The 26,194-nt window shown below is 46.9% G+C and overlaps 1 protein-coding gene across 2 annotated transcripts in view; it reads right to left on the bottom strand.

The window, feature by feature from the left end:
• Window positions 1–366: 366 nt before the first annotated feature.
• LOC147428846 (protein STICHEL-like) overlaps window positions 367–26,194 on the bottom strand; it is a 98,872-nt gene continuing 73,044 nt past the window's right edge. Inside the window, exons 5-7 of one of the 2 annotated variants that reach the window (XM_086494930.1) lie at window positions 8,555–9,266; window positions 924–990; window positions 367–839 (exon numbers count right to left, since the gene is read on the bottom strand). In XM_086494930.1, coding sequence (XP_086351056.1) covers window positions 765–839; window positions 924–990; window positions 8,555–9,266 — 854 coding nt within the window. In that variant the 3' untranslated portion in view covers window positions 367–764. The remainder of the gene's footprint in view (window positions 840–923; window positions 991–8,554; window positions 9,267–26,194) is intronic. The other variant, XM_086494931.1, reaches the window with a different exon arrangement.

The raw sequence follows: 26,194 nt of genomic DNA, 5'->3' as shown, positions 1-26,194 counted from the left end.
GAGAAGTTCTAATGTCGTAGGAACAATACCAAGAGACCTCAAACATCTATTCAACAAGTCTGGAACTCAAACCCTGTTATTCAACAGGGAATGGGATAACCACTGTACCACATTTGGGTGAGAAGCTTAAGAGACAAAATGGGGTTTAAAAAACCATGCCTTTGAGCGTACTGGATAGTCAAAAGCCTAATTGTGTATCATGTGCAACATCTTTAATGTCGCGTGCTCCACGCATCCTTAAACTCGCATGCTATTCTATATACACAATGATCGGCTAGAGACATCCTGGAGAGAAGTTAGGTTGCTAGGTGGGTGGGGAAACAATGGAAAAAGAAAACACAAAATATTAACATGAACAGAAGGGCAAAGCAGCTAAGGGATTTAAGGTTACATCCATACATAAGAAGAATTCCCCTGTTTGTTGCATAGCATCTGGTGTTCACAATTCATTACTAATGGTACACTTGGGGAAAATACATGTTGACTAGTCTACAATTCTTCACTAGTGGTGTAATCATGGAAAACTCCAGATTTTCTACACTAGGGTGACTCAAGCAAACCATCTCCTGCACATTTCCCTGTCTCTTTTCAGGCCAGAGCCGACAATTGTGAAAGACATATACACAAAAAATTATAATTATACAGCTCATTGCTATATGCTTCTAGGGACATGAACTATCAGTAGCTCACCAGCTACAGTTGTACAATGCCACCAGTAGCTCCATGCTGTGACTGCTGAAGTTTAGAATACAATCACCTCATATTTATCTGGTGCTATATCCACAAGGTATAAAAGTAATTAAAGCCCTGCATCTTCTTCGCCCACATTGCTTCAATGGCTGCACATGCAATTTAAATACTTCATCCTCACATAATGAGAATCAAAAATACTAAAATGGAATGATGATTTATGTAGATCTTACCTTCTCTTCCTCTACTGGCACTCTGCAACAAAGAAGCTTTTTGTACTTGCACCGAGCTTTGGGTCCCCTAAGAAAAAAGACAATCGTCTCTCTCTCTCTCTCTCTCTCTCTCTCTCTCTCTCTCTCTCAAAGAAGCACATCATTGATTCTCTATTACTTTGACCCCCTCTAAGCACCCAAAAGGTGTCTATCTACAGGGAAGTAAATCTGATATAACCGCCCAAAGGCAAAGTACAAGGCTGCCTGAAGGCATAGAACCTGTAAATAGTTGAGGCCCATCAGGAACTGAAAACTGACAATGGGAGGATCATGAAACTTGGGTCACACTCGTGTTCTCATTTATGGCATTAACAGAGGATGTGGGTTCCTTAGATTCGTTAGATTCAATCTTAGGACATGTTCTTTTTATGTGACCCTTGATGTGACAATGACAACATCGACCTTCCTTAGAATAAATGCTTTGTTCTTCTGACGTGATGTATCGTCCTAAAATTCCTTGTGTGCTTCTTTTTCATCTGGAGTGAGCTTAGGTTTAGCAATTGTGTTGGCTTTACCCTTAGATTCATTGTTCGAGTTCTTTTCTGAGAGACTACACGAAGATTGGTTAGAAGAGTTGCCATTCTTTTCGTTCTGAGGGTTCTGAGGAGTCTGAGAGGTACTTTGAGACGACTTGTTCTCCTTGGGCTTTCCCTGCTTCATCTCTTGGGAGAGAGCAATTGCTACCGCCTTGTTGAGATCCGCGGGATCGAAGACTTCTACATCAAACTTGATATATTCGTCCAACCCAAAAAAGAAAGCCTCTTTGCGCTCAACATCCGATTTGCGTAATTGGGTGCTGAGCTGCAAAACACGGTTAGAAAAAGACATGACTGGCATACCATTCTGCTTGAGATTGCGTCAATCTTCTTTCAACCGCACTAGATATTGAGGAGCCATAAACCGCGCCTTGAGCTTGTCTTGGAAGTCGGCCCAATTGAAGGAAAGGGACGCGTCTCCGTCGGCTTCCTCTAGGTGCGCGGCCAACTATGCCTCTTGCCATACGTGGTACCAATTAATGGCATCACCGGCAAAGTACATGGCTGTCGTTAAAACCTTGCTATTCCCTATCTTCTTAGTTGTCGCAAAATAAGCATTAAATTGATGCAACCAAGAATGAATAACACTAACATCCATCTTACCGTCATACTTACTAAATGTCAACTTCTCAATGACGGGGTTGTTGGAGTTCGAATCTCGGCTTGCGCCACTTGATGAACCACCAACATCTTTGGCCGGCTCGGGTTTCGAGGTGAATACCGGTAGGACCAACTCTTGCATGCATTGGTCTCTCTGCGCCTCAGGCTCTAACTCCAAGGCTACCCTTTTTTCTTCGGCCGCCAAACACGCTTGCTCGCGCTCACGCTCTAAGTCAGTCGTTCTTTCTTTGCGTTCACGATCCAATTCTGCTTTTCTTTCTTCGCGCTCGCGATCCAAGATTGCCTTTCTTCGTGCTTGCGATCCAAGGCAACGCGTTGCGCTTCATGTTGTAACATCACGTCCATCATCGTCTTGACCAAAGCCTCCATAGGATTTGGTACAATCCTTGGCGTAGATGGGGAGGGGGGAGGGTCAGAAAAACCTCTTGGTGGGGAAAATTCTTCTTCGCCACTTCCATGCTCATCACCTCCATGAGAAGTATCCATTCCGCTTCCGGTGATGACCATACACTTAAGTCTTGGGTTCTTAAGTTCTCGAGGAACTTGGGTTCTTGTGGTTCTTGGTGTCTTGAGGTTCTTGAGGGTCTTGAGGGTCTTGAATTCTTGAGGTTCTTCTTTAGCTTGCAATCTGTGTTAGAGAAGGATCTTCTCTTACCCGAGCTCTACTCTTTCCTATGAGCGCACCCCTTGGTGGCCTTGCGCTCACACCAAGGTTGCTTTTTCCCACCTCACGTCGATTGGCCGGCCGCTAAGTGCACTGTCCGCTCTCAATGAGTGAAAAGAAAAACAAGGGGAGGCTAGACAAGCCCTTCTTTCTTGGGTTTCCTGTCACTCTTCAAAAACACGATTAGGAATCGACAAGCCCAAGTGGACTTGGGTTACGTGCGACCGCAACAAGCAAAAAAAATAATTATGTGGTTCTTTCCTTGAGTGATATAGAACACTGCCAAAGCTCTGATACCAATGTAAGGTGTAGCGGAAGTGAATGTTGAACTTTGCTCAAGATGAGTGCTCCGAATTGTGCTCAAGGGTGCCTTTTAATTACGAAAGGGAGTTCCTTTAGTGAGAGAGTGCAAATGATCACAAACAAAGTGGTAAAGACTGTCAATGAAGGTGAAGAGACTGAGAGATAGAGAGAGAAGAATACGACACCAGAAAAGTTGTCAAACCCTCCTCCAAAGGCCCCACTCTCTATGGCGAGAGCGGTCTACCATTGATTGCACAAATCTCTACAATGCAATGGACTTGCCGACGATGTCGACGACGATGAGGACGGCGACGAGACGGGATGAAAACTGAAAACGCTAGGGGCTGAAATCTGTAAATCTTGTATTTGCTAAATAGCGACTCTATGTCGGTGAAGAAGACGATGCGACGACGACGCGTTGAAAACGCAGATGCTGAAATCTGCGAATAGCGGGCTGAATCAACAAACTCTGGCTGATCTGACCGTGCGGTGAGGATCTGCTACGGGAAGGTGAGATCTACAAGGTTTGGGGCTGCTGCTGCGGAGTCTAAGTGCTGAAAACTGAAAACGCTAATGCATATGATGGTTTTGTCGCCGAGAATCTGCAAACGCTGATGTAAATCTGCAATGCAAAAACGCCAGGCTGATGGGTTTACTGCTGGAAACGCTAAGCTTGCTGCTGCAGAAACGCTAGCTATCTGTTGTAGAAAACGCTGGCTCTCTGCTGTAGAAAACGCTAGGTGATCTTGTTGGCTGAAAAACGCTAGGTTGTCCCGCCGGTCTTGCTGAGAAGGTGCACTGCAAGTTGTGTATCTACTACCTCTTCTGCCAAAAAGTGCTAGCGCTAGCTTTTCTTATATATCTGCTTAGCCAAATTACCCTACCCAGTTTCCCAATAAACTCACGTAATAATAATAAGTGAAAAATGGCTAAAATAGGGAAAATGGATTCTATGCACTGTAAAATGCTCCTGATGGGTACTGACTTTATCTGATGATCATGCTGTGTGCGACCAGAGGAAATGCAACTACTCTAAGTGCTAGACATGCACGGCTTGCGCACAGGCTCACAAAGGTGCCAAAACACTTTCTAAGCTGACCTGAACCCTAGACATGAAGTAGCTTGTCCACATGCACATAGGGTTAGATGTGCACGTGACAAGGTACTAACTTATGCTTGACAAGTAACCTCTAGGGTCACTTATATACGAAGTGAAAGTTGGGTCGAGTAATGCCAATAAAAACCCAAGATTTTGATAATGCAGGCTAAATGTCAGTTATACATAAGTTGATAACTCACTTATAAGAGGTGCTTCACATGCAAGTAAATACCTAGGCTGGGATATTGATGCTAGACTATGCGAACACTCCCCAGTGCCTACAATTGGCTCATGTGCAATCAGAGGGTATGCAGCTAATCTAAGTGCCTTGACATGCACGTATGGCGCTTCCTAGGCTGTCCTAAACCCTAGAAGTAGTAGTTAGCTTGTCCACAAGCTAAATAGGGTTAGATGTGCGCATGACATCTCCCCCTTTTCAAGGTGAGGTACTGGTACTGAGTTGCATAGCTTCCGTATAGTTCGCCAACAACTCCGGGGATTCGGCAAAGAAATCTTCATCGCTCACTCTGCTGTGTGGGTGCCGCGATACTTGAACTTCAAAAAGGTTTGAGCCACGCCGAAAGCAATGTAGGTAAAACTACTCCGGCTCCATGTCTTCGACTTTGTGTATGATCTCGGGTTCATCCTCTTTCAAGAATCTCCTCTAGGGGAATCTCTCTGAAACAAATTCAACCACTATTTCATAGAGACATCTTTTACTTTCCCAATGTCTTGAAAGGGACAATGCTTCCTAAAAGACTATGAATGGAATGTAGATGAAAAGTGTGACGGAGTGTCAAACCTTCTAAAGTGTGCTTGCCAAAAATGTGATCTAAACTCGACGTTATCTACCTGAAACTATCGACTCTCGCAAACCACAAAGGGAATACCAATGCTTGATGGATAGTCGTGGTAATGCTTGTACTGTTAATCTGTGTCCTGCCAAGGAATGAGCGTGCAAATATTATTGATCTGATCTACGATGGGGAAACATTGGTTATTCCCTGAATGCAGACTTTTTACCCTTCCTAAAGAGATCTTCATGCTTCTGTGCTCATCCGTGACTGAATCATGTGTGCATTGAATGGGTTCTCTGGACCTCAACTCGAGAGTCAAGATCTTTCCTTCGTGACTGATCGTATCACCAATCGGGTTAGCCTTTTACTAGGTACAGATTGGAGCCACTTGATGGCTTGATGATCCCTACGAACAATTAATCTCTATCATAAAAAAAATGCTTCTCATCCAGTAGAGAATGAATGACAGAGAGAGGTTCCTTTTCATGCAATGAATTGACTCTTTTTTGAACACTGACTATTCAGAGATGCTACTGGACTGCGTATTTTATCTCCACCATAACCAATCACTTGAGAAAGAAGCAAGCGTGGATTGCATCGTCTTTGGTGTTGTCTCCCCCAACCCTTCTTCTCTTCTCTTCTCTTGTGCAACGGTAGCTAAGCAAGCATATCTGAGTCTAGGGAGAGCCCAGGTGCTATAATCAAGTGACCGCATCCACTACTAACGAAGGGGCAGCGAGCTCCACCCTGATAATCTCATGCAATACTGAGGTCTTAGCCCTAATCATCCGGAGATCATAGAAACCAAGGGCCTCTCCATACATCTCCATACATCAGTACTGCCAACTCTGTTGTGATGATCCACTGATGGTCCCCATATCTCCACTCCGTATAGCATGGCAGAAGTAAACAGAGTGTCAAAGAGCCAAAGCTTCGTTCAAGGTTCCTAGAACTGAACCTACGAACACATCCTCCCAAGTCTCCCTAATGCTGCATCAGCTCTGGTCAATCTCGTCTCTGCTGCTCTTCTCAAAGAGAGAGAGAGAGAGAGAGAGAGAGAGAGAGAGAGTTGAACCAACCAGCTGGGCAATGAATTAATAATTATACAATGGGGCCCCAGGGTGCACTTATATACTAAGTTAGGGGCCTTGCGTACTCCAGCAAATTGCCCTACCCAAGATCATGTCAAATAAGTAAAATAAATACCTACTAGACAAATTAAATACTAGGAACGCATTGGGACATTCACTTGAGATGCTAAAACTTCAATACCCTCTCTGCAACTCATAGTGGACATATATAGGAAGTCCAAGTCGATGAAGAAGCTACAATGGACACCCCAGCACCGGCACCAGGATACTGGATACACCTCGACGGATTTGCTAAAACGTTGATCAGAGAGGGAAGGGTGAAAAAGAATATTGAAGCTTATTCTCCTTTTACTTATCCCCAAGATCTGCAAAGTTCTCGTAACTCATCATCCGTACCAGTTCCAATCATATCAACCATCAAGCCTAGTGAGAGTTTAGCACGTTTGGGTGGGTGAGAATTTAAGGGCAAGTTTAATTGCCGTAAATCAAGGGCAAGTACAGAAAGTATGTCCTATTTGGAAATATTGGTAGCAATAGGGATTCCTACTCATAGTTTCGTCTTGCATGGCAATTAAGTTTAGAGTTTGAAAAGCTTGTCAGTTTGTGCAATTAGGTACTAGGATCCGAAGGTTACTTAAATACTAGGTAGCCCTTTAGCCTATGATGTGTTACTGGAATCTATCATTGACGGTACCTGCAAAAACACATAGTAAGTGAATGCAATACCACAATGCATGCTCTTAGACCATTTCAAATGACTATCAAACGTTTGAAAAAGTTTGAAAATATTGGAGTTTGAAATTGGATTTCTAGCTTGACCCTAATTGGGTTTCTTTTGCAATGGTCGTGGATTCACGATTCATTCTGGTGGAGTACGTTATATCGTCATGAAAATGCTACTTTTTTGCAAATGCTCTATTTTAATACTCGATGGCTATTGGACTTGAATGCTAAAGTGTTTCTAAAATGCTTAGAATTTAGGGTCATGTTTGAAATGGCCCAGGGGTCTGAATCAAACTCGTTTCAAACGTTCAAACTTGTCTACGTTTAATGCTTGATTGGCATTTGAAAAAAATATAATTGAGCTGACACCCAATGTATGCTCTGTACAATCAATTAACTATAGAAAGTTATGCAGAGGTCCTGACTAAACTTAAGGATATGTCCAAGCATGCAGTCCTACAAACAGGATGCCAAGGTGTTGGTTAGAATCCCCTAGGCTTTCCTAAACTACAGACTGGCTCTGGGTCATAGTACCATGTATGCAGTCCTACAAACAGGATGCAGCTCACATATACATGGAGCAGAAGCTTGTGACAATAAACTAATGAAAGCCCTAAACTAAGTCGATTACCCTCAAATACCCTTTCACAATCACACAAGCTTTCAATATTTAGGTTATTAACACTTACCTCAGTTGACCAACCCTTGAAAATGTCCCTAACAAGGGAACGGGATGTCCCCATCTCAGGGATAGCATCACAAGTATCAAAGTGGGACATCCGTCCATCTCATCCTATCCTGTCCTGTCCCATCCCATCTCCAATGCCAATACTGAATGCATCTTGGTATCTCTGGCTCCTATCCCCAGCATCCTATGTTCAAAGAATCTTCTCATACACTCGGGATTTAAAACAGTTCAACTTCCATTACCTTTCAAGATGAATATTAAATAGTCCCTTGATATTCTACTACCGAGAGATTGAGAAACACTAAAGATTTTGATGCCTACTCTCCTTATGAAATCAGGCATAGAATCTATCCACCTTCAGAGAGGGACTTGCTCTACTTGTTTGAGCACGAGCTACTACAGTTGGAGCTCATCTTGATATGACAACTTCATAGCACAAAGAGGGGATTTAGTAAGGATAGCTCATGCAGCCTATTCTTCCAGATTCCATCCAAGACGCTTAATTACACCCCATTAAGTCAAATAACGGTAAGGACCTGGCATCAGATCAGTGTTATGTATCCCCGTGCCATTAACTACTCAATGGCTCGCTCTTATCTTTAGCTTACATGGCAATGGCAGTGTGCCAAAATGAAAACCATCCACCCACACAGGTTATCATCTACTATCAGGACTAGGATAAGGTTTGTGGCTGCTCAAACATGGCTTCTCCTCATAAAGAGCCACACAAACATGAGCCCACACCAAATGTGATTTGACATAGAACAAAAATGTTTACAAACTCACCCACCGATAAAGTGGGAAAACCCTCTATTTCTGAGCATATTAGTAATTTAACATCTTTCGGCATGGTGGTCCTGGCAGTTTTCCATTTAAGATATCCTAACTCATCCTTCCCTGTCCCGAATATGCTACTCCATATATGAAAAGAACCCTTCTCAGTACTGAACATCGCAGTCAAAACATAAGCTCAGTCTTGGTACTGTGTTTCTAACATACAAAAAACTTAAATTGAAAACAAAACATAAACAACCTTTACTTACAAACATGGCAAAACAGTACGAACTTACCGAGACTCTTGTTTGCACCCCTCTACTCTTGAACCGTTTTCATTCTCAAAGTTTGGAAGAACAAAGCCACTTAGAGGCCTTTCAGCATGCTCACCAACTGCTGAGGTTAACATTGAAATTCCTTGGGTTTCAACACCTTCTGGAAACCTTGAATTCCTTGTATGCTTTTGTTGGCCTGGTGAGCCGCGCCAATGGCCCACTTTTGCTACCACCAATGAATCAGACCTGCCATCCCAGTTCATTCCATGCTTTTCCTGAGAAAGAACAGCGTCTAACCGAATGAAGTCAAGGTCACATCCAGAAGGGGGTGCTTTATCTTGAGTTTGCACACTCAAGGAGCTCACAGATGCATTATAAAAAGGAAGGTTATAAGCTGGATAATCGAGTTCCATTACTCGCTTATCACTTTGATTCTGCGAATGAAGCAGCGTTCCCACCTGATTTCTGCTTAATTTGGCTAGTGCATTTTGTTCTGAGCCGAAAGTATCCACAAATCTTTCTGGACAAACTTGATCTTCTTGGCCACGATCAGCTAATAGTGGCAATGGTGAAGCTAGAGGCTCTTTATTTGTAGGTTGAGAAGCAAGGCTTATCTTCACATTGACAGCAAGACCTAGCTTTTTCTTGCAAGTGTTTGCAATTACTTTTCTGTATCTTTCAGCTCTAGATTTCTGTTCTGGATCCTTAAATTCCAAGTGGACCATAGCCTCTACTGCAATGCACATTGCGCACAAATATCCATTATGTTTTGGCTGAAAATCTGAGGAACAAACAGACTGCAACAACCAGAAAAAACAAAAACAAAGACCCTCAATGCATTTATTAAACAATCAGACCTTGAGAGAAGCCAAGCTACTGTCAACCGCCTACTATTGTCACACTTCCAACTGTATGCAACCCATTTTCAGCCAGACGAAGAATCTTATGATGGCTGGGAGCATATGGAGAGACCACTGGTCATGATGATTTCACGTATGATACGAGCAAAAGCCTCGGTTCCACACAAGATTATTAGGGCAGAGATGGGTGCGGTGCCTATGGTGGTTGAGGCCTTGTTCAGGAAGCAACTTTCCTCCACACATGATGGGAACTTCCTCAAGATAGATATTCACAACTGGCGCTAGCATCCTCCATGCAGCTCGCAGCAGAGGGTGATAGACACTGCTGGTATGCCCAGATGAGCACTTGGGTGAGCTTGCATAATATGCATAATGATAGATTACCACCCTTTGAGTACAGTTTGGATTGCCTGACATATGGACTTAGCCGATCGGAGCACAATCGGGTGATTAGAGCAGATATACTAAAATGGGATACAGAGAGGAGTTGGATTAGACCCACTTTCCCCCATGGCAGCAGGATGGCACATTACCGAACTCATTTTTTCTTCAGCGCTCCATGGATGGCTTCATCATCCGGTCGATCTATATGGATAGCCAGCTATATCACATGGATTACGTACAGCTATCTGTCACATTTGCACCTCGCCACACCAGTTTAGGATAGAGGCCGAGAGGATTAAATCTGCCAGCTACGTGAGAGGGAGCCAAAGACAAAGGAGCATGAAATTTGCAGATGTACGGTGTCTTACCATATCCGGGGTAGATACCACTTCTTATATTGGGGCCCTATAGAGAGTGATGCATCTTGAGGACCAGAGATGTTTGGGGTTCTTTCTCTTGGAGCTCCAAAAATGCCAGGCAGCCATCCTGCGAGAAGACCCCCATTGAGAAAGGGTACGGTAATCATACTTCTTTTTTGCTACACGGTGTCATATCACTCGGCTTTCACGATTGGAAAAAGGGTTATAAGATGCAAATTATGCCTATTTGAAATGTACACCTTATTTGTGCACTGATGGGGCACAATAGCAAGAAAATGTAAATGTGAATGTATACGAGATGTGGATTTTGGGGCCAATAAGTGTGTTTTTGATGCTTGTAATCCGGGATATTCGGAATTTGCCGATGTGCAAGTTTATGGGCCGATTATGTAGTGCTCAAAGTGCTCTCCATGCATGTCTTTACACCTCGCTGATTGGAGTTTGGACGGGGAAGATATGGATCCTTTAATATTTTTCGGGGGCCGGGTCAACAATTTTTGGACCAGCCTCCAGCTATGTGTCTAGGTGATTTATTTCAGTGTTTTACAAGTTTGCTTGATAGCCTCTGACATGAGCTACACGGTGTGCTTTACAACGCTCAAATCGGATTTTGTTTGGTTAAGTTGAGTGGCTCTACAATTTCCACGCTTCTTTAAACTAGGAAAATGCAATCGAGGGTGTGCGGCTTCAAGATTGCAACTAGATTGAGGCTTTGGATGTGGTCGACAAGATTGGGTACTAGTCAGACTCAATTCAATCTAAACTGGTAAACAAATTTGAGTTATTTGCGAAGCTTTTCGTGGCTTTCCGGGTCTTTGAATGAGGAGAAGTCAATTCAAGGATGGGTGGTTCAATGATATGTGCTCCGAATTCTAGGCTTGGGTTGCATGTCTTGGAATCGGAACTCTGCCGCATTTTACTTGTAAAGTGTGAGCTTTGTCCTAGAGTACAAGAGTATGAGTCAAGGAGAGGAAAGGCAGAATTATCCCACATGTAGGGTGCAAGGTTGTGGAGCTACTTAAAGCTCATTTCATGAATGAATAAACACAAGTCTATTTTGCATTACATCTCCCTTGCTTATGGTGAGCTTGTGATGGCTTAGCAAATACTCAAGATCGTGTTTATGAGTCCAAGGTAATTAATCTTGGAAGCTAATTCGCTTGAGTGATAATATAGTCAATACACACTCACTTGTGTGCACGATGTTTCTCTTTCACCCACCCTAGCTAGCAAGACCCCGTTCCCTTCGCGCTCGCTACAGCTGAACCCCCCCCCCCCCCCCCCCCTCCCTCGCGCTGAAACCGGCCTGTTCAATCCAAAAAGGGCGGTAGACCTTAGACTTAAACCTTATTTGCTTTCACCCATTTAATTTGTCGCCAACTTTACCTATACTTTCAAGACACAACAAAGGGGAAAGGGATACAGCTGCTAGATTGCACCTGTGTGCGAAGACCGACACCAGATTGGCCCCTAAATAGGCGCCCCTTTCGGTATTTCTTTATTCTTTAAAAGAGGGAATAAACGTTGTGGTTCCCTACAAGCTCCCCCGCACAACCTTGGCTGAATTTCAACTGTTCTGGCCCGATTTCGGCAACATAACTGTACTAGGACCCTTCACAGTCAGTATTCCTACGCATTGGATGACTTTCCCGACGCATACAGACACTTTGCAAAACCTGGCGAGAATCTGCAGCACGCTGAATTCTCTGTTTTCTGCTCTGAAAATGCGCCAGATCACCTGTACAGCCGGTCCCCTCGCGTCCCCGAACCTCCCGGGGGTATTAGGGTCCGTTAAGGGCCAAAACCCTAAACCTGCAAAAATACACAGCAGGCTGTAATTCACTGTTTCGGGCTCCGTTTTGCGTGCCGGTCGCATCCGTAGCAAGTCCTCGAGCTCCCGCACTTGTAGGGCTACTTGCCCTTTCAATCGGACGAGATTTCGCACGTGAAACCTCTCCGAATCACTTGTACCTGCGGGGGATTAGCCGCTAGCTCATCTAGTACCTGTGCAAGAGGCTCTTGCCTCGGCAATCGTGCATGAACCCACACAACTGTACATTGGTCAATTGAAAAGCCCACTAGAGGGGCATAACATACTACCATAGGGGAGAGAGAGGGCAGTGCGTAGCGTGCAGGGCATCACTCTTGGCACCGCACTGTACATAAGAGGGAAAGGAAGCACTCCATAGCTCTCAACCTGTGACAAAATGCAACTGAAGCCCTCTCCCAGCTTAAAAATCAGCACCCATTCTTCTGTAGGAGGAAAGTCCATGAGAAATTGACACTTGGCGCATTTACAAGCATTTTCCCGTTTCGGGTTCGCCGCTTAAAAATATCCTGACCGGTTGCCCAGTTGACTTCGCGACAGAGTTGTAAAATGTTCCCCTACTCATACCGGAGGTAATGACGTGAACACATTTTCAGGTCCCAAAATAGCAGTTCCCTAAATTTTAGGAGATGCTGCCATTGTATCTTTCTAGGTCATCTGACCCCCTTTGTACACTGCAGCCACACCCAGAACTGAAATGTAGCCTCTGTAGCAAAGGATTCCACTTTGGCTACTTAATGACCCCACTTTGGCTAACCATAGTCCTTGTCCAACCTTAGTGCTCTCTTGCCCTCAGGCCAAGACTCCCTCTGAACAGTTCCACACTAGCTGTGCAAGCAAGGCAATTAGATTTCCCGAGGGGTGTTTCCAAAAAGTGAAAATGAATAAATAATAAGAAAAAAATCAACAAAAAGGATAGATACTAGTCACACGCTGGTGACATACCCCCCTCTTGAAATGTCAAACGTCCTCGTTTGCATATATGTCGTACATGCCAGTCAACACTGATGTATTCAACACCTGTCGACACATACGTGCTCATTGAAAACCCTGGTGTATTCAACACCTTGTCGACACATGTATTGCCTGCGTGTGAACCCTGTCCCAATGACATAGTGGTAGCTTCGCACTGTGCCATTGCTTTGAGTCATTAACTTTCCAATGACAAAATGGTAGCTACGCATTTTGCCACTGTCTTTTAGTACACGTTGGATCCAGTAACACTTTCGAGCATACCCTAACTGACAGTTTAAGAATGCAGTTACACATGTACCCTTTAATAGAAGCAATTACTGTATCCTCGACAAACTGACAAGAAATACTCACTTCTATAGTACTAAGCACACTTTTGGACATTCCATAAGAGCAATTGCCAAACTGACAATCTGTACAGCTCTTAACATTCATGTAACATGTATTTGATTTGAGCTCACTTTAAATACCATGTACATCATTTGTTTCAGAAGCAATTGTCACACTGACAATCCATGTAGCTTTGAAACTCAAGGGGTCAAGGTAGGTTGCAAATCGAAGGCTTCAAGGTAAAGTGATAACATAGTTGGTGACTCTGCAAGTTCACCTCCTTCCATCCACTTAGCATCCATTGGTGGATAGTTTCTGAACTTCACCAAGTAATGCCTAGCAACCTTGTCTTTCACTTTTCTTTCTTTATGTGCCAAAATCTGTTCCGGGACCAAGATCTCGTCAAGTTCCTCGACTTCCGGCTGATCTTCAGCTGGCATATCCTTTGGCACATCACCCACATAGGGTCTGAGAAGACTCACATGAAACGCATTGTGAATCTTCCAACTCTCAGGCAATTTGGCCTATATGCGACATCATTGATTATGTCGCATACTTGAAAAGGCCCATAGTAACGCATGCTGAGCTTTGGAAACAGTCTTTCCTTGCCCTTCATCTTCTTTAACCTTGCCTTTTCAAAGCGTAGAAGCACCCAATCACCAAGTGAAAATACCACTTCACGACGGTGACAATCAACTGCTTTCTTTTGTTTTGCCTGAGTCTTTTCTAAGGCCACTTTGATCTTCTTGTACATTTTATCCATGTCCTGAACATACTTATCTGCTTCAAATATCTTGTCCTTTGTATGCAGTATGGGAGGAACTTTCTTGCCACCTTCAACTATCTCAAAAGGTGCCTTGCCAGTTGATAAATGCATTGTATTATTGTACTCCACCAATGGCAAATACTGCTCCCACTTTCCTTTATGCTCTGACACATACCACTTCAACAGATCTAGGACAGCAGAATTTGCCTCTTCTGATTGCCCATCTGTTTGAGGATGAAATGACGAAGAGAATTTGAGCATTGTGCCTATATTCTCAAACAAGCCTCTCCAGAACAAACTTGTCATGCGTGGATCACGGTCGCTAACAATCGACTGTGGCATGCCATGATATTTGAAAATATTGCTCATAAACAAGCGTGACATCTGATCTGGCTTTATCTTCTTCTTGACAGGAATAAAATGAGCCTGCTTGCTGAATCTACAAATAATGGTTCAAATACCATCGTTTCCTGTCTGCGTTCTCTGAAGATCAAAGATAAAATCCATAGCAATACTTTCCCATGGTTTATCTGGAATAGGTAGTGGTTACAATAACCCTAGTGCGTTTTGCCTGTCAAACTTGACCTTCTGGCATATAGGCATTCTCGCACAAAGGCATCCACATCTCTTCTCAATGTAGGTCGGTAGAAGAATGTCTCAACCGCTTTAACTGTAGCATCGATACCACGATGCCCTGCATACGGTGGGACCTGACTCTCTTCCATAACTTTGCGTCGCAATGGCTTTGTGACACAATCTGCCATGCATCATCATGAACCCATCTTTGATAAGATAGTGTTCATGACGTTGTCTATCCATTAGCTGCTCGAAGACCCTTGCGAAATCTTCATCATTTGCATACTGTTCCCTCATATCATCAAGTTCATGATGATAAGGAATTGACACAAGTGAAATTTGTGGCTTCCTTGACAAGGCATCAGCTACAACGTTCTTCTTGCCTTCCACATGCACAATCTGAAAATGGAACATGGACAAGATATTTGCCCATTGCATATGCTTCTCAGATAACTTTGCATCTGTTCAGAAGTATCGCAAGGTCTGGTGATTCGTTTGGACAACGAAATCTGCACTTAGCAGATAGTGTTTCCAACTTAAGAGCGCATGAATGACGGTCTGCAGTTCTTTTTCATAGACTTGCATAGTCTTTTCTGGCCATTGCAAGATTCTACACTCATAGGCTACTACCCTGCCATCTTGCATTAGCACTGCACCAATGCTACTACCACAGGCGTCACACCGGACCACAAATGACTTCATAAGATCTGGCAACACAATGACTGGATCTGAAGTCATCTTTTCCTTTAAGAGATTAAAAGCTGAAATCTCTTTCTGTGTCCATCTAAAGGTGACTGCCTTCTTTTGAAGAGCATGTAAAGGTGAAGCAATCTCAGCGAAATTTCAAATAAACCTTCTGTAATAGAAGCATAGTCCCAAGAAGCTTCGGACATCATGCACCGTCTTCAAATCTAGCCATGACTTGATCGCTTCAACTTTTGCAGGATCCATTCTGACACCATCCTTTGAGACAATGTGTCCCAGAAAGTGGATCTCTTCCAGAAAAAATTCACTTTTCTTTGCATTGATGAACAACCTATGACTGCGTAGCTCTTTGAACACAATGGCCAAGTGATGCCTATGCTCCTCTTCATTCTTTGAGTAGACTATCATGTCATCAAAGAATGTACCAACAAATTGCTGGTGTGGACGGAAAATTCTGTCCATCATCCTATTGAACGTAGCAGGAGCATTTGTGAGACCAAAGGGCATCACTAAAAATTCGTAAAGGCCAAACGTTGTTCTAAGAGCAGTCTTGTGCACATCCTCTGATCTAATGCAGATCTGATGGTACCCACTCTTTAGATCTATCCTGCTAAACATAGCTGCTCCTTCTAATTTGTCCAGAATATCATCAATTCTAGGTATATGGAACCTATTCTTGATGGTATTCTTGTTCAGTGCACGATAGTCGATGCACATACGGCATGAGCCATCCCTTTTCTACACCAACAACACTGGAGAACAGAATGGGGATGAACTAGGCTGAATCAGCCCCTTTTCTAACAGCTCCTGTACTTGGCCCATTATCTCTTTCTGCTGAGCCGCACTAACCCTGTACGGAGGCTTATTTGGTGAGCTACTACCTGGCACCAAAGCTATCGCATGGTCCTCGGGGCTCTCTGGCGGTAATTGAGACGGTAATGAATCGGAAAAACAGTCACTATACTGTTGTAAAAACATTGACCTTTCTTTATCTAACACAGATAAATTTGATTCATCACAATCTGACACTTCACGTGCAAAAACCAAGTACGCAGAAAGATGATTTTTCATTACAGAAGTAATAGCAGAAGCTGATACAGTGGGAATAGACTCCCCTTTAAGCTTTACATCCAAAATGTGAGTCTTTCCCATGCTCTGTATAGTGATCTTTTTGTGGCAACCATGATTCCCTATACACGAAACAACCAAGGAGTACCTAGCAACACATCACATCCGTCCAGTGGCATGATGTAAAATTCTTCAGCATCTACATAGGACTGGATATGTACGCGCAACTTTCCGATGATAGGTGTCAGAGCCTCTGTATGGCCAGGACATGCCAAACCTGCCTCTGTTGTATACCCCATCTCTTCAGGTCTGATTCCCAACTTTGAAGCCAATTCTCGGGAAATGAAGTTGGCTTTGGAACCTGGATCAAAGAAGATAAGCACTGTTTGATCCCTGACCTTTCCCCATGCTCTGCAAAACTCACTTGCATCTGAAGTTGGCTTGTCGCCCACCATATCTGGCACTAGACCAGCCATGGGCCTCTTTCCTTTCCTGTCCTCCTTGTCTTCAGAATCAGCTGGCCTTTTCTTTTGAGGACAATTGTAAGCAATGTGGCCAGGCTGCTCACAGATAAAGCATTTGTTGTCTGACCTCATGACCTTCTTTTGCTCTTCCAGCTTGCGAGGAAAACTTCTTTTCCATTTCTTTGCTGGTCCCTTTTCTGATTCAGCCGTAGCTTTGCCTTTCCCTGCCTTGTCTGGCAATTGAGTCCCTTTAGGAACCTCATTGGGAACGTACTTCTCCGCTGAATTTTTCTTGGCTGGTCCTTCCTTGACGCTCGTATTAAATTCACAGTCTTCTCCCTTGAGCAAACCATTGCCAGTGTTTGCTACCTCGATGAGCTGCGACAAAGTAGTGACTTTGGTCTTCGTGCAGTACTTTCTCAATCCTTTGGGTAGGCCACAACAGTATTTTTCAATATGTTCTGTCAATGGCACAAACCTCTAGGAAGTTACTGGAAGTAGGGCTTTCCAAAACTTCCGAATGTAGTCATCCAGATTCTTGCAAGTAGCAGCATTAAGCTGGTGTCATTCTGTCATGACATCTGCTTCAAAGTCATCAAATAACCATGCTGTTGCAAAAATCTGCTTGAAGTAAATCTATGTGGACGGAGCTTGCCCTTGAAGCAATAAAGTTGTCCACCATTGTCCCGCATTCCCTGTCAAGAAAGTGGCTGCCTTGCGGACCTTTGAAGCCTCTGTAAAGTTCCCCCCTGCATAGGCCTTGTCAAACTGCTGGAGGAAGATGAGAGCCTTCTTCCTGTCATCAAACCCTGTAAAGGTCGTGAATGCCACACCTTTGCCACCTTCTTTGTACGGAGTTGGCTTCTCCAGCGACGTTAAGTTGTCATATAGAAGTGACTGAAACATGGGAACACTGCTAGGGTTCATTTGTGTTCCTTGACCGCTATTAAGTTGACCTGGAAATGCCATATTTGGCTGTTGATTTGTAGTTCCAGCCATACCAAAATTTGCTTGTGGCATCCCAAATTGGCCTTGAGTGCTTTGAAACCCTGGTAGCATGCCCGTGATACCATACATGGGGTTAGGCATCATTGTTTGAGCACCCCCGAACACTATTCCTGGCGTGTAAAACTGATTTCCAGATGCATGACCAGCCATGCTCTGGAATACCGATCCACCTCCAAAATAGCCAGGGTGTACTGAAGGTGGTGGGAAGACTTGTTGCATAGCCTATAGGTGGCTTCCCTGCCCATTAGAACCAGCTATAGGCTGCTGAAAAGTGGCACGCTGAACTGGTATAGCTTGAAAGACTGGCATATCAGCCACCTGTTCTTGCACCTTAGGCACAGGTTGTGGAGACTGCATATTCTCCGTCAAGTGTAGAGGTGTTTCCATTGACTCTGCACTATGAATCACCTATGCTTGAGCCTTAACAGGCTTTTGAATATGATCAAGTGACCCAACTTGCCGAGTCGGAAGAGGAGGTTGCAAAAAGGCTTAACCTCGGGTTCTGCATTACTTTGTGTGAACATAGCCACAACAGTAGTCAACTGGGTCCTGAATATATCATCATCCGTCTATGGTGGTGTTGAAAACTCACCCACTTCATGTGTCTGTTGACCCTGTGAGGAGGAAACCTCTTCAGTCACATCATCTGGTATGTCAGCCATAATTGCAATTCCCTATGTCTGGTCTATGATCCTCTGCGTCTGCAAGCCCCAACTGACCAAGGCTCACTTCTATGGGAAAAAGTGATTTAATCCCGGCAATGGAACCATGAAACCGGCCTGTTCAATCCAAAAAGGGCGGTAGACCTTAGACTTAAACCTTATTTGCTTTCACCCATTTAATTTGTCGCCCACTTTACCTGTACTTTCAAGACACAACAAAGGGGAAAGGGATACAAGCTGCTAGATTGCACCTATATGAGAAGACCGACACCAGATTGGCCCCTAAATAGGCGCCCCTTTCGGTATTTCTTTATTCTTCATAGGAAGGAATAAACGCTGTGGTTCCCTACAAGCTGCCCCGCACAACCTTGGCTGAATTTCAACTGTTCTCGCCCGATTTCGGCAACATAACTGTACTAGGACCCTTCACAGTCAGTATTCCCACGCATTGGATGACTTTCCCGACGCATACGGACACTTTGCAAAACCTGGCGAGAATCTGCAGCACGCTGAATTCTCTGTTTTCTGCTCCAAAAATGCGCCAGATCACATGTAAAACGGTCCCCTCGCGTCCCCGAACCTCCCGGGGGTATTAGGGTCCGTTCAGGGCCAAAACCCTAAACCTGCAAAAATACACAGCAGGCTGTAATTCACTGTTTCGGGCTCCGTTTTGCGTGCCGGTCGCATCCGTAGCAAGTCCTCGAGCTCCCGCACCTGTAGGGCTACTTGCCCTTTGAATCGGACGAGATTTCGCACGTGAAACCTCTCCGAATCACCTGTACCTGCGGAGGATTAGCCGCTAGCTAATCCAATACCTGTGCAAGAGGCTCTTGCCTCGGCAATCGCGCATGAACCCACACAATTGTACATTGGTCAATCGAAAAGCCCACTAGAGGGGCATAACATACTACCATAGGGGATAGAGAGGGCAGTGCGTAGCGTGCAGGGCATCACTCCTGGCACCGCATTGTACATAAGAGGGAAAGGAAGCACTCCATAACTCTCAACCTGTGACAAAATGCAACTGAAGCCCTCTCCCAGCTTAAAAATCAGCGCCCATTTTTCTATAGGAGGAAAGTCCATGAGAAATTGACACTTGGCGCATTTACAAGCATTTTCCCGTTTCGGGTTCGCCGCTTAAAAATATCTTGACCGGTTGCCCAGTTGACTTCGCGGCAGAGTTGTAAAATGTTCCCCTAGTCATACCGGAGGCAATGACGCAAACACATTTTCAGGTCCCAAAATAGCAGTTCCCTAAATTTTAGGAGATGCTGCCATTGTATCTTTCTAGGTCATCTGACCCCCTTTGTACACTGCAGCCACACCCAAAACTGAAATGTAGCCTCTGTAGCAAAGGATTCCACTTTGGCTAGTCAATGACCCCACTTTGGCTAACCATAGTCCTTGTCCAACCTTAGTGCTCTCTTGCCCTCAGGCCAAGACTCCCTCTGAACAGTTCCACACTAGCTATGCAATGCAGGGCAGTTAGATTTCTCGAGGGGTGTTTCTAAAAAGTGAAAGTGAATAAATAATAAGAAAGAAATCAACAAAAAGGATAGATAGTAGTCACACGCTGGTGACACGCGCTGCCCCCCGCCCTCGCCTGCCCTTGCATGCTGCAACCCACCCCGCCCACCCCCCTGCTGTACGTACCCGCCGCCTCTTGAGTTCCCGCACACTGCCCACCTTATCCGATCTTCCCCCCCCCCCCCCCCCCCCCCCCCTTCTTCTTCCCGAAGTCTCCTACTCTTGGCTCTGGTAGCACTGTTTCTTTCGACAGTGCTCAACGCGCTCGGCTGCAGAGTCGCTTCACCGCCCGCTTCTTCGACACAGAAGTAGACACAGATGGAGGCTCCAGCTCCGCCACAGAGGGACTCATCTGAAGCCCCCTCGCTCGACCCCGCTGAGCCCACCATTCGACTTGCTCTTTCGCCGACAGAGCAAGCGAGCCTAGCCGTAGAGGTAGAACGCTTGCAGGCGACTTCTATCATCTGCAAGATTCTCGGCACCCGACCTAGGAGAGGAGAGCTGCGTGACCTTCTCCAGGCCCGCATTCTCGTGGAGGTGGGCAAGATCTTGGACGTACAGATACTCGGACGAGCTTACTATCAGATCGAGTTTGAGACCTTCGAGATGGCGTCCAAGGTCATCGCAATGAGTCCATTGACCATCCGAGCAGCATGAGCCCATTTTCGACAGTGGAGACATGGTTTCGACCCTGCTTTGGATGTTCTAGTAGAGGAGGCAGACATCCCCATCTCCGTCTGCCTTCCGGGTTGAAAGGAGTACTTACCACTTTTGTCCAGGATCGGCTCAGCCATTGGGACTGTCCTGGAGACCCTGGCACGGCAGCCTCAGTAGCTGCCAAGGCAGTTGGCATTCCCTCAGTTCGCGTTTTGGTCAGAGACACTCACATGCTCCCGAAGGTTATTCTTCTGCCTCGAGTGAGTGGGGGTTGGTTTAGACAGAGTGTGGAGTATTCGGGACTCCGGAACCAATGCTTCATTTGTCGACAGACGGACCATCTGGCGAAGGCCTGTCCACGGAGGAGGCCTCGACCTACACCACAGCCTCAGCCCCAGCCTGCAAGGGCTGGCCAGCAGACACAGACAGAGACACAGCGCACACATGCAAAGCGACCCTTTGAGCCTGGGACTCCAGCAGAGGAGGGATGGCAGCAGGGCCGTGGTCGACGACGACAGGGGCCACAGCGATAGCCCGGCACTCAGAGTGGTCCACAGGCGCCTACTCAACAGCAGTGGGTTCCCACGGGGAACTGGTTTGGTCCTCTTGAGCAGGATGAGGTCCCTGCTCCAGCCCCCACCCCAGCTTCACCCTCGATAGCCCCTCCCCCTCTAGAGTTCCCCCCCTCTTCCTCTTCCTCCCCCCCGCCTCTTGCTCCCGCTCCCGCCCCTCTACCTCTACCGCTCCCCCCCCCCGCCTCTCTTCTCCACCGCTCCCCCCTGCTCCTCCTCCCCCCCCCCCCCCCCTCCTGCTTCCGTTCCACAGTCGTCCCAAGGGGCAGGGCCCTCTCCGGCTGCTAGGAGATCTCTTGGCAGCACCTTTGCCACGAGTCGCTTGGCGAAAGAGGGGCAGCCTTTCCTGCAACCCCCTCTATAGGTGCAGACGTCCCCCCTTGCAGATATCCCTCGAGGTCTGACGAGCATTGACATCCGGCACCGATGGGATTTCTTCGACTACGACTTCACTCGTTTTCTCGGTGACCCCTCAGCAGACCATTAGGCAGCCTGCTTCAGGGTCCATGTTCTGTTCCTTGCAGCTAGGGGGACAGAGGCCTTGGACTCGGCAGTTGGCTTCTCCTTTCCCCTCTGCAGCAGAGACCAGACAGAGTGGACTCTCGACTCAGTGTTGGGATGGTTGCACACACAGGTCCTAGAGTTCTCTCACCACATGGGAGAACTAGGAGTTACAGACATGCTTCAGACTCTATGGCCATTGGCCAAGTTTGCGGTGACACCTCCAAATTCAGCAGGATGTAGACACATTGTGGTTTACTTCTTTGCCGATACACAGAGCTTGCCATGCTATGTATACATTCATGAGGACTCCTGGATAGAGGAGGTTGCTTTACGTACGGCTCGCTCTGCTTGGGCTTGGGCCAGGCACTCGTTGCAGTCACGCCTATCTAGAGGACGTTCGGATGCGGATTACTCCCCATCCAAGCCAGCCTCGAAGATAGCCCGTCTAGCTGCTGCGGCAGCATTTGTTCTCTCTCGCTCCCCATGAGGATCGTCTCATGGAACGCGCAGGGACTAGGTGGGCCCCAGTTTCAGTGTCAGCGGGGCCGACTACGTCAGGAGCTTCAGCGCTGCCTTGCGGGAGGAGAGATTGATCTCCTTATGCTTCATGAGCACCATCTGTGTGAGAGCCGCATTAGACGTTGTGGTCAGCTCTTGCGTGGATGATATGATACTTTTTGGTCAGCTATTTTTGGACCTGGAGGCATCCAGGGTGGGGTATGTATGACTATTGCGGACTCTTTGCAGCAGGCCATTGTGGGCAGAGGGATTATTGTGCCATGCAGGGCTCAGTGGATTACTATGCAGGTTCAGGGTTGCCTGGTGGGCTTCCTGAACATCTATGCGCCCAATATGTGGCGAGTGCTCGAGCAGAGTTTTGGTCACAGATAGTTGAGTCTCTGCCGCAGGCAGAAGACTGGTGCATAGGAGGGGACTTCAACATGTTGGAGGACCCCTCTAACAAGATTGGTGTTAGCCATGCTACTGTGCATGGAGTTGAGCTAGCAGCTTGGGAGAGGTTTTGTATGACTCTGAGGGTCTCGGATGTTTCGCAGCACTGGTTTTGTGAGGCCCCCAGACAACCTTGCCTTCTCTCGTTCGGACCGCATAGTGGGAGGAGTGAATCTATCGCGGATAGATCGCTTCTACACTAGTGACCATTTCAGTGACTTGGGAGGGACACTGGGCATTCTGGCAGGGACTTCCTTCTCGGACCATGCACCAATGATCCTCACAGTGGCAGACAGGCAGAGGAGTGGAAGCACGATGCTTCGCATCCCAGAGAGGGTCTTGTTGGACACAGCACTCAGAGAGCGGGTAGAGGCTCTCTGGACAGAGAGCTTGGACAGGCAAGATTCTCCTGATGACAGAGTGGCCTCAGGCCTAGCTCAGATTAGCCGTTTTTTTTCTCCAGGAGTCTCTGGCTCGCCGAGCTGCAGCGAGAGAGGAGGAGCAGCGTCTCAAACGAGGGATTGCTTCGCTACAGAGGATGCAGGAGCAGCATCCAGACAGTCCTTGGTTGGAGGAACAGCTACAACAGGCTCGTTAGGTGCTTGTTAGCACAGAGGAGAGGCGACATGAGTTTGCTTTCCATCGGCAGGCAACTGAGTGGACCCAGGTGGGCGACAGAGTGATCGGTGCTTTCTTTGAGGCAGTGGGACTCGGCATTCGCATGCCAAGGTCAATCAGTTGAGAAGGCCCGACAGGTCAGTTGCTTCTGAGCCCGAGGATATGCGTGCAGTGGCTACTGACTTTTACCCTGAGTTACTGTCTGCAGAGCCCCAGTCAGAGCGTCAGGATGCATGCAGGGAGCAGGTTTGGGCACAGATGCCTTGTCTTGTGACTGAGGAGATGCGTCAGAGGCTTGAGCTACCACTTCAGCTTGAGAAGCTGCACACGGCTCTTAGGGCCCTCCCTCGTGGTAGCTGTCTAGGTGAGGATGGACTGACTCCCCAGTTTTTTCTTCGACTACTGGGACCTGCTTGGCCCAGATTTCTGTAGTGCTTTTCAGTACATTTTGCACACAGGAGAGATGCCTGACAACATGAGTGAGGGCCTAATCTACCTCATTCCCAAGGAGGGGGGCTCCTTGGATGAGATTCGACAATGGCGCCCCATCACCATCCTCAACTCAGTCTACAAAATTATTGCCAAGGCTCTGAGTTTGAGGATTCAGCCACTTCTAGAGAGCCTTATACATGGGACTCAGACAGGTTTTGTCAAGGAACGCAGTATCCTTGACAACATCTTTACTTTTTGGGAGGCTTCTTCCCTGGCACGGCTCCGTGGTAGGACCTAGTGATTCTTCTTCTCGATTTTGAGAAGGCATACGACAGAGTTGACTTAGACTTTCTAGAGGGCACTCTACGCAGGATGGGCTTCTAAGATGCTTGGATCAAAGGGGTGTCAGCTTTGTAAAGACAGGCTCACAGTCAGGTACTTTTGGCGGGAGGTAGAGGTGACACTTCATGCTCACACGTTTGGTCAGACAGGGTTGTCCTCTTGCCCCCTTCCTCCTTCTGTTCTATGCGGAGGCGATGAGCAGGTTTTTGGTGTCGCAGCAGGTTGGTCTATGGGGCTTAGCACTCCCTATTCGGGGAGATGAGCTTCTGGACGCCAACCTTCACAAGTGTGAGCAGGCTCTAGAGACCTTTTGTTGTGCATCGGGCGCACTGATCAACTGGAGAAAGACAGTGGCTTTCTCGGTTGGTAGTGCTCCTGTACCCGATTGGATGCCAGGAGAGGGTTTTAGGTGGATTCCCCCAGGGACTGCAGTTCGGTACTTGGGTTGTGGACTTGTCTCCCGAGCAGCAGATTGCTTCCCTTCTCCTGTCTATCAAGAGGAAGTTGTTACATTGGAGCTCAGCACGACTTTCTTTGGCTGGCAGAGTAGTAGTGGCCAACCAGGTGTTGTTGGCGACTATGTGGTACATCACTTCTTGCTGGATCTTCTCGAGTTCTTGTATCAGCCAAGTAGAGAGACTGATCAGGAACTTCCTTTGGTCAGGACATGACACTCAGATAGCCCGAGCCAAACTGGCTTGGCAAGTCATCACTCTTCCTTGTTCACAGGGAGGGCTTGGGATCATTGACCCAGCACAGAAGAGCAGAGCCCTTCTTGGGAAGTTCATCGTCCGAGGACATCTTCTAGGTGAGGAGCCCTGGAAGGATTTCTTGCTACAGCGGCTTCATGCTAGGGTGCCTCAGGCAGGAGGCCCCTAGCAACCTTCGACTAGATGGATCTTCACAGAGATGCGCAGAGTTGGTTTCAGCAGGAGACTGGAGGACCGCTTCGCTGTCAGTCTACTTCGATCTTGGGAGCTCTTGCGGCGAGGCCTGGAGCAGAGACAGCCTACTTGCACGGAGGAGCGCCTACGGCAGCCCCTTGTCTGGAACCCAGAGAGGCCACTTGGTTGGTAGTCGGCCTCATATTTCCTGGGGTCCCATGGAAGCCGGTCCAGCGCGCTCTTTAGGTGATTGGTTAGAGTTCACAGGCTTGTCAGAGGAGGTGCAGGGTTTCCAGCTACAGGGCATGAGAGGGGTGCAGAGCATGTGCCAGGACATCTCAGAGGCAGTTCCAGGTGAGTGGCTCACGCCTCTCGAGCCAGTAACACCCAGGTGGATGGGAGCCTTCACACGACTGGAGGTTCTCATCTCCGTCAGGGCCTGCTGAGAGACTGTTCCATCCCTTTTCTTCGAGCTTCAGGATGGGGGACGCCTACAGCGAGTTGTAGTAGAGGCCCCGCAGGTGGCAAATTGTTGTTTTCAGAGGATCGGGGTAGTGGGCATCGGTGGGAGGACTTGTGTCATAGATCCTGACCCAGTACAGTGGGATCCTGGTGAGTGGCTCTGGAGGGACCCCTTCTCTTCTGCAGACCACCCAGGAGTCCCTTTCTTTCAGTACACTGTTTGACTGGGACGTCATATACTAGCAGCACAGAGAGAGGCCTGCCCTGCTGCAGCACCTTATTGACAGGAGGGTGGTCTCAGTTGAGTTCTTGGCAGCCTTCTAGGAGAGGTTGTGGGACTCCAGACAACCGCGGCGAGACACCTTGTTTCAATGGCTGGTCGCACACAGAGCTACAGCAATTGGGAGCTGGCTAGTGCATAGTGGTCTCTCGGCCGCATGTGCAGCTTGTGACCATCTTGTGGAGAGTCAGCGTCACTGTCTTTGGGACTGTCCCTCGGCCCAGCAGGTGTGGCTACGAGTTCTTCGGCTGATGCCTGCTCTCTCCACGGCTCGACAGTACACTTGGGAAGCAACGGCTTGGTCCACCCTCACGGGCCCGACACTTCAGTTTGAGCTATCTTCCACCAGCAGGATGATAATGATACAGGAGGGGCGACCTACACTCCAGCCTACTACAGAGCTTACTCCACAGGAGTGGTGCAGTGAGA

Source organism: Adiantum capillus-veneris, chromosome 22 (assembly GCF_014529385.1).
Source record: "Adiantum capillus-veneris isolate H3 chromosome 22, ASM1452938v2, whole genome shotgun sequence".
Taxonomy (NCBI): domain Eukaryota; kingdom Viridiplantae; phylum Streptophyta; class Polypodiopsida; order Polypodiales; family Pteridaceae; genus Adiantum; species Adiantum capillus-veneris.
The sequence above is the reverse complement of the archived record's forward strand: the minus strand, read 5'-3'. Positions and strand labels throughout refer to the sequence as shown.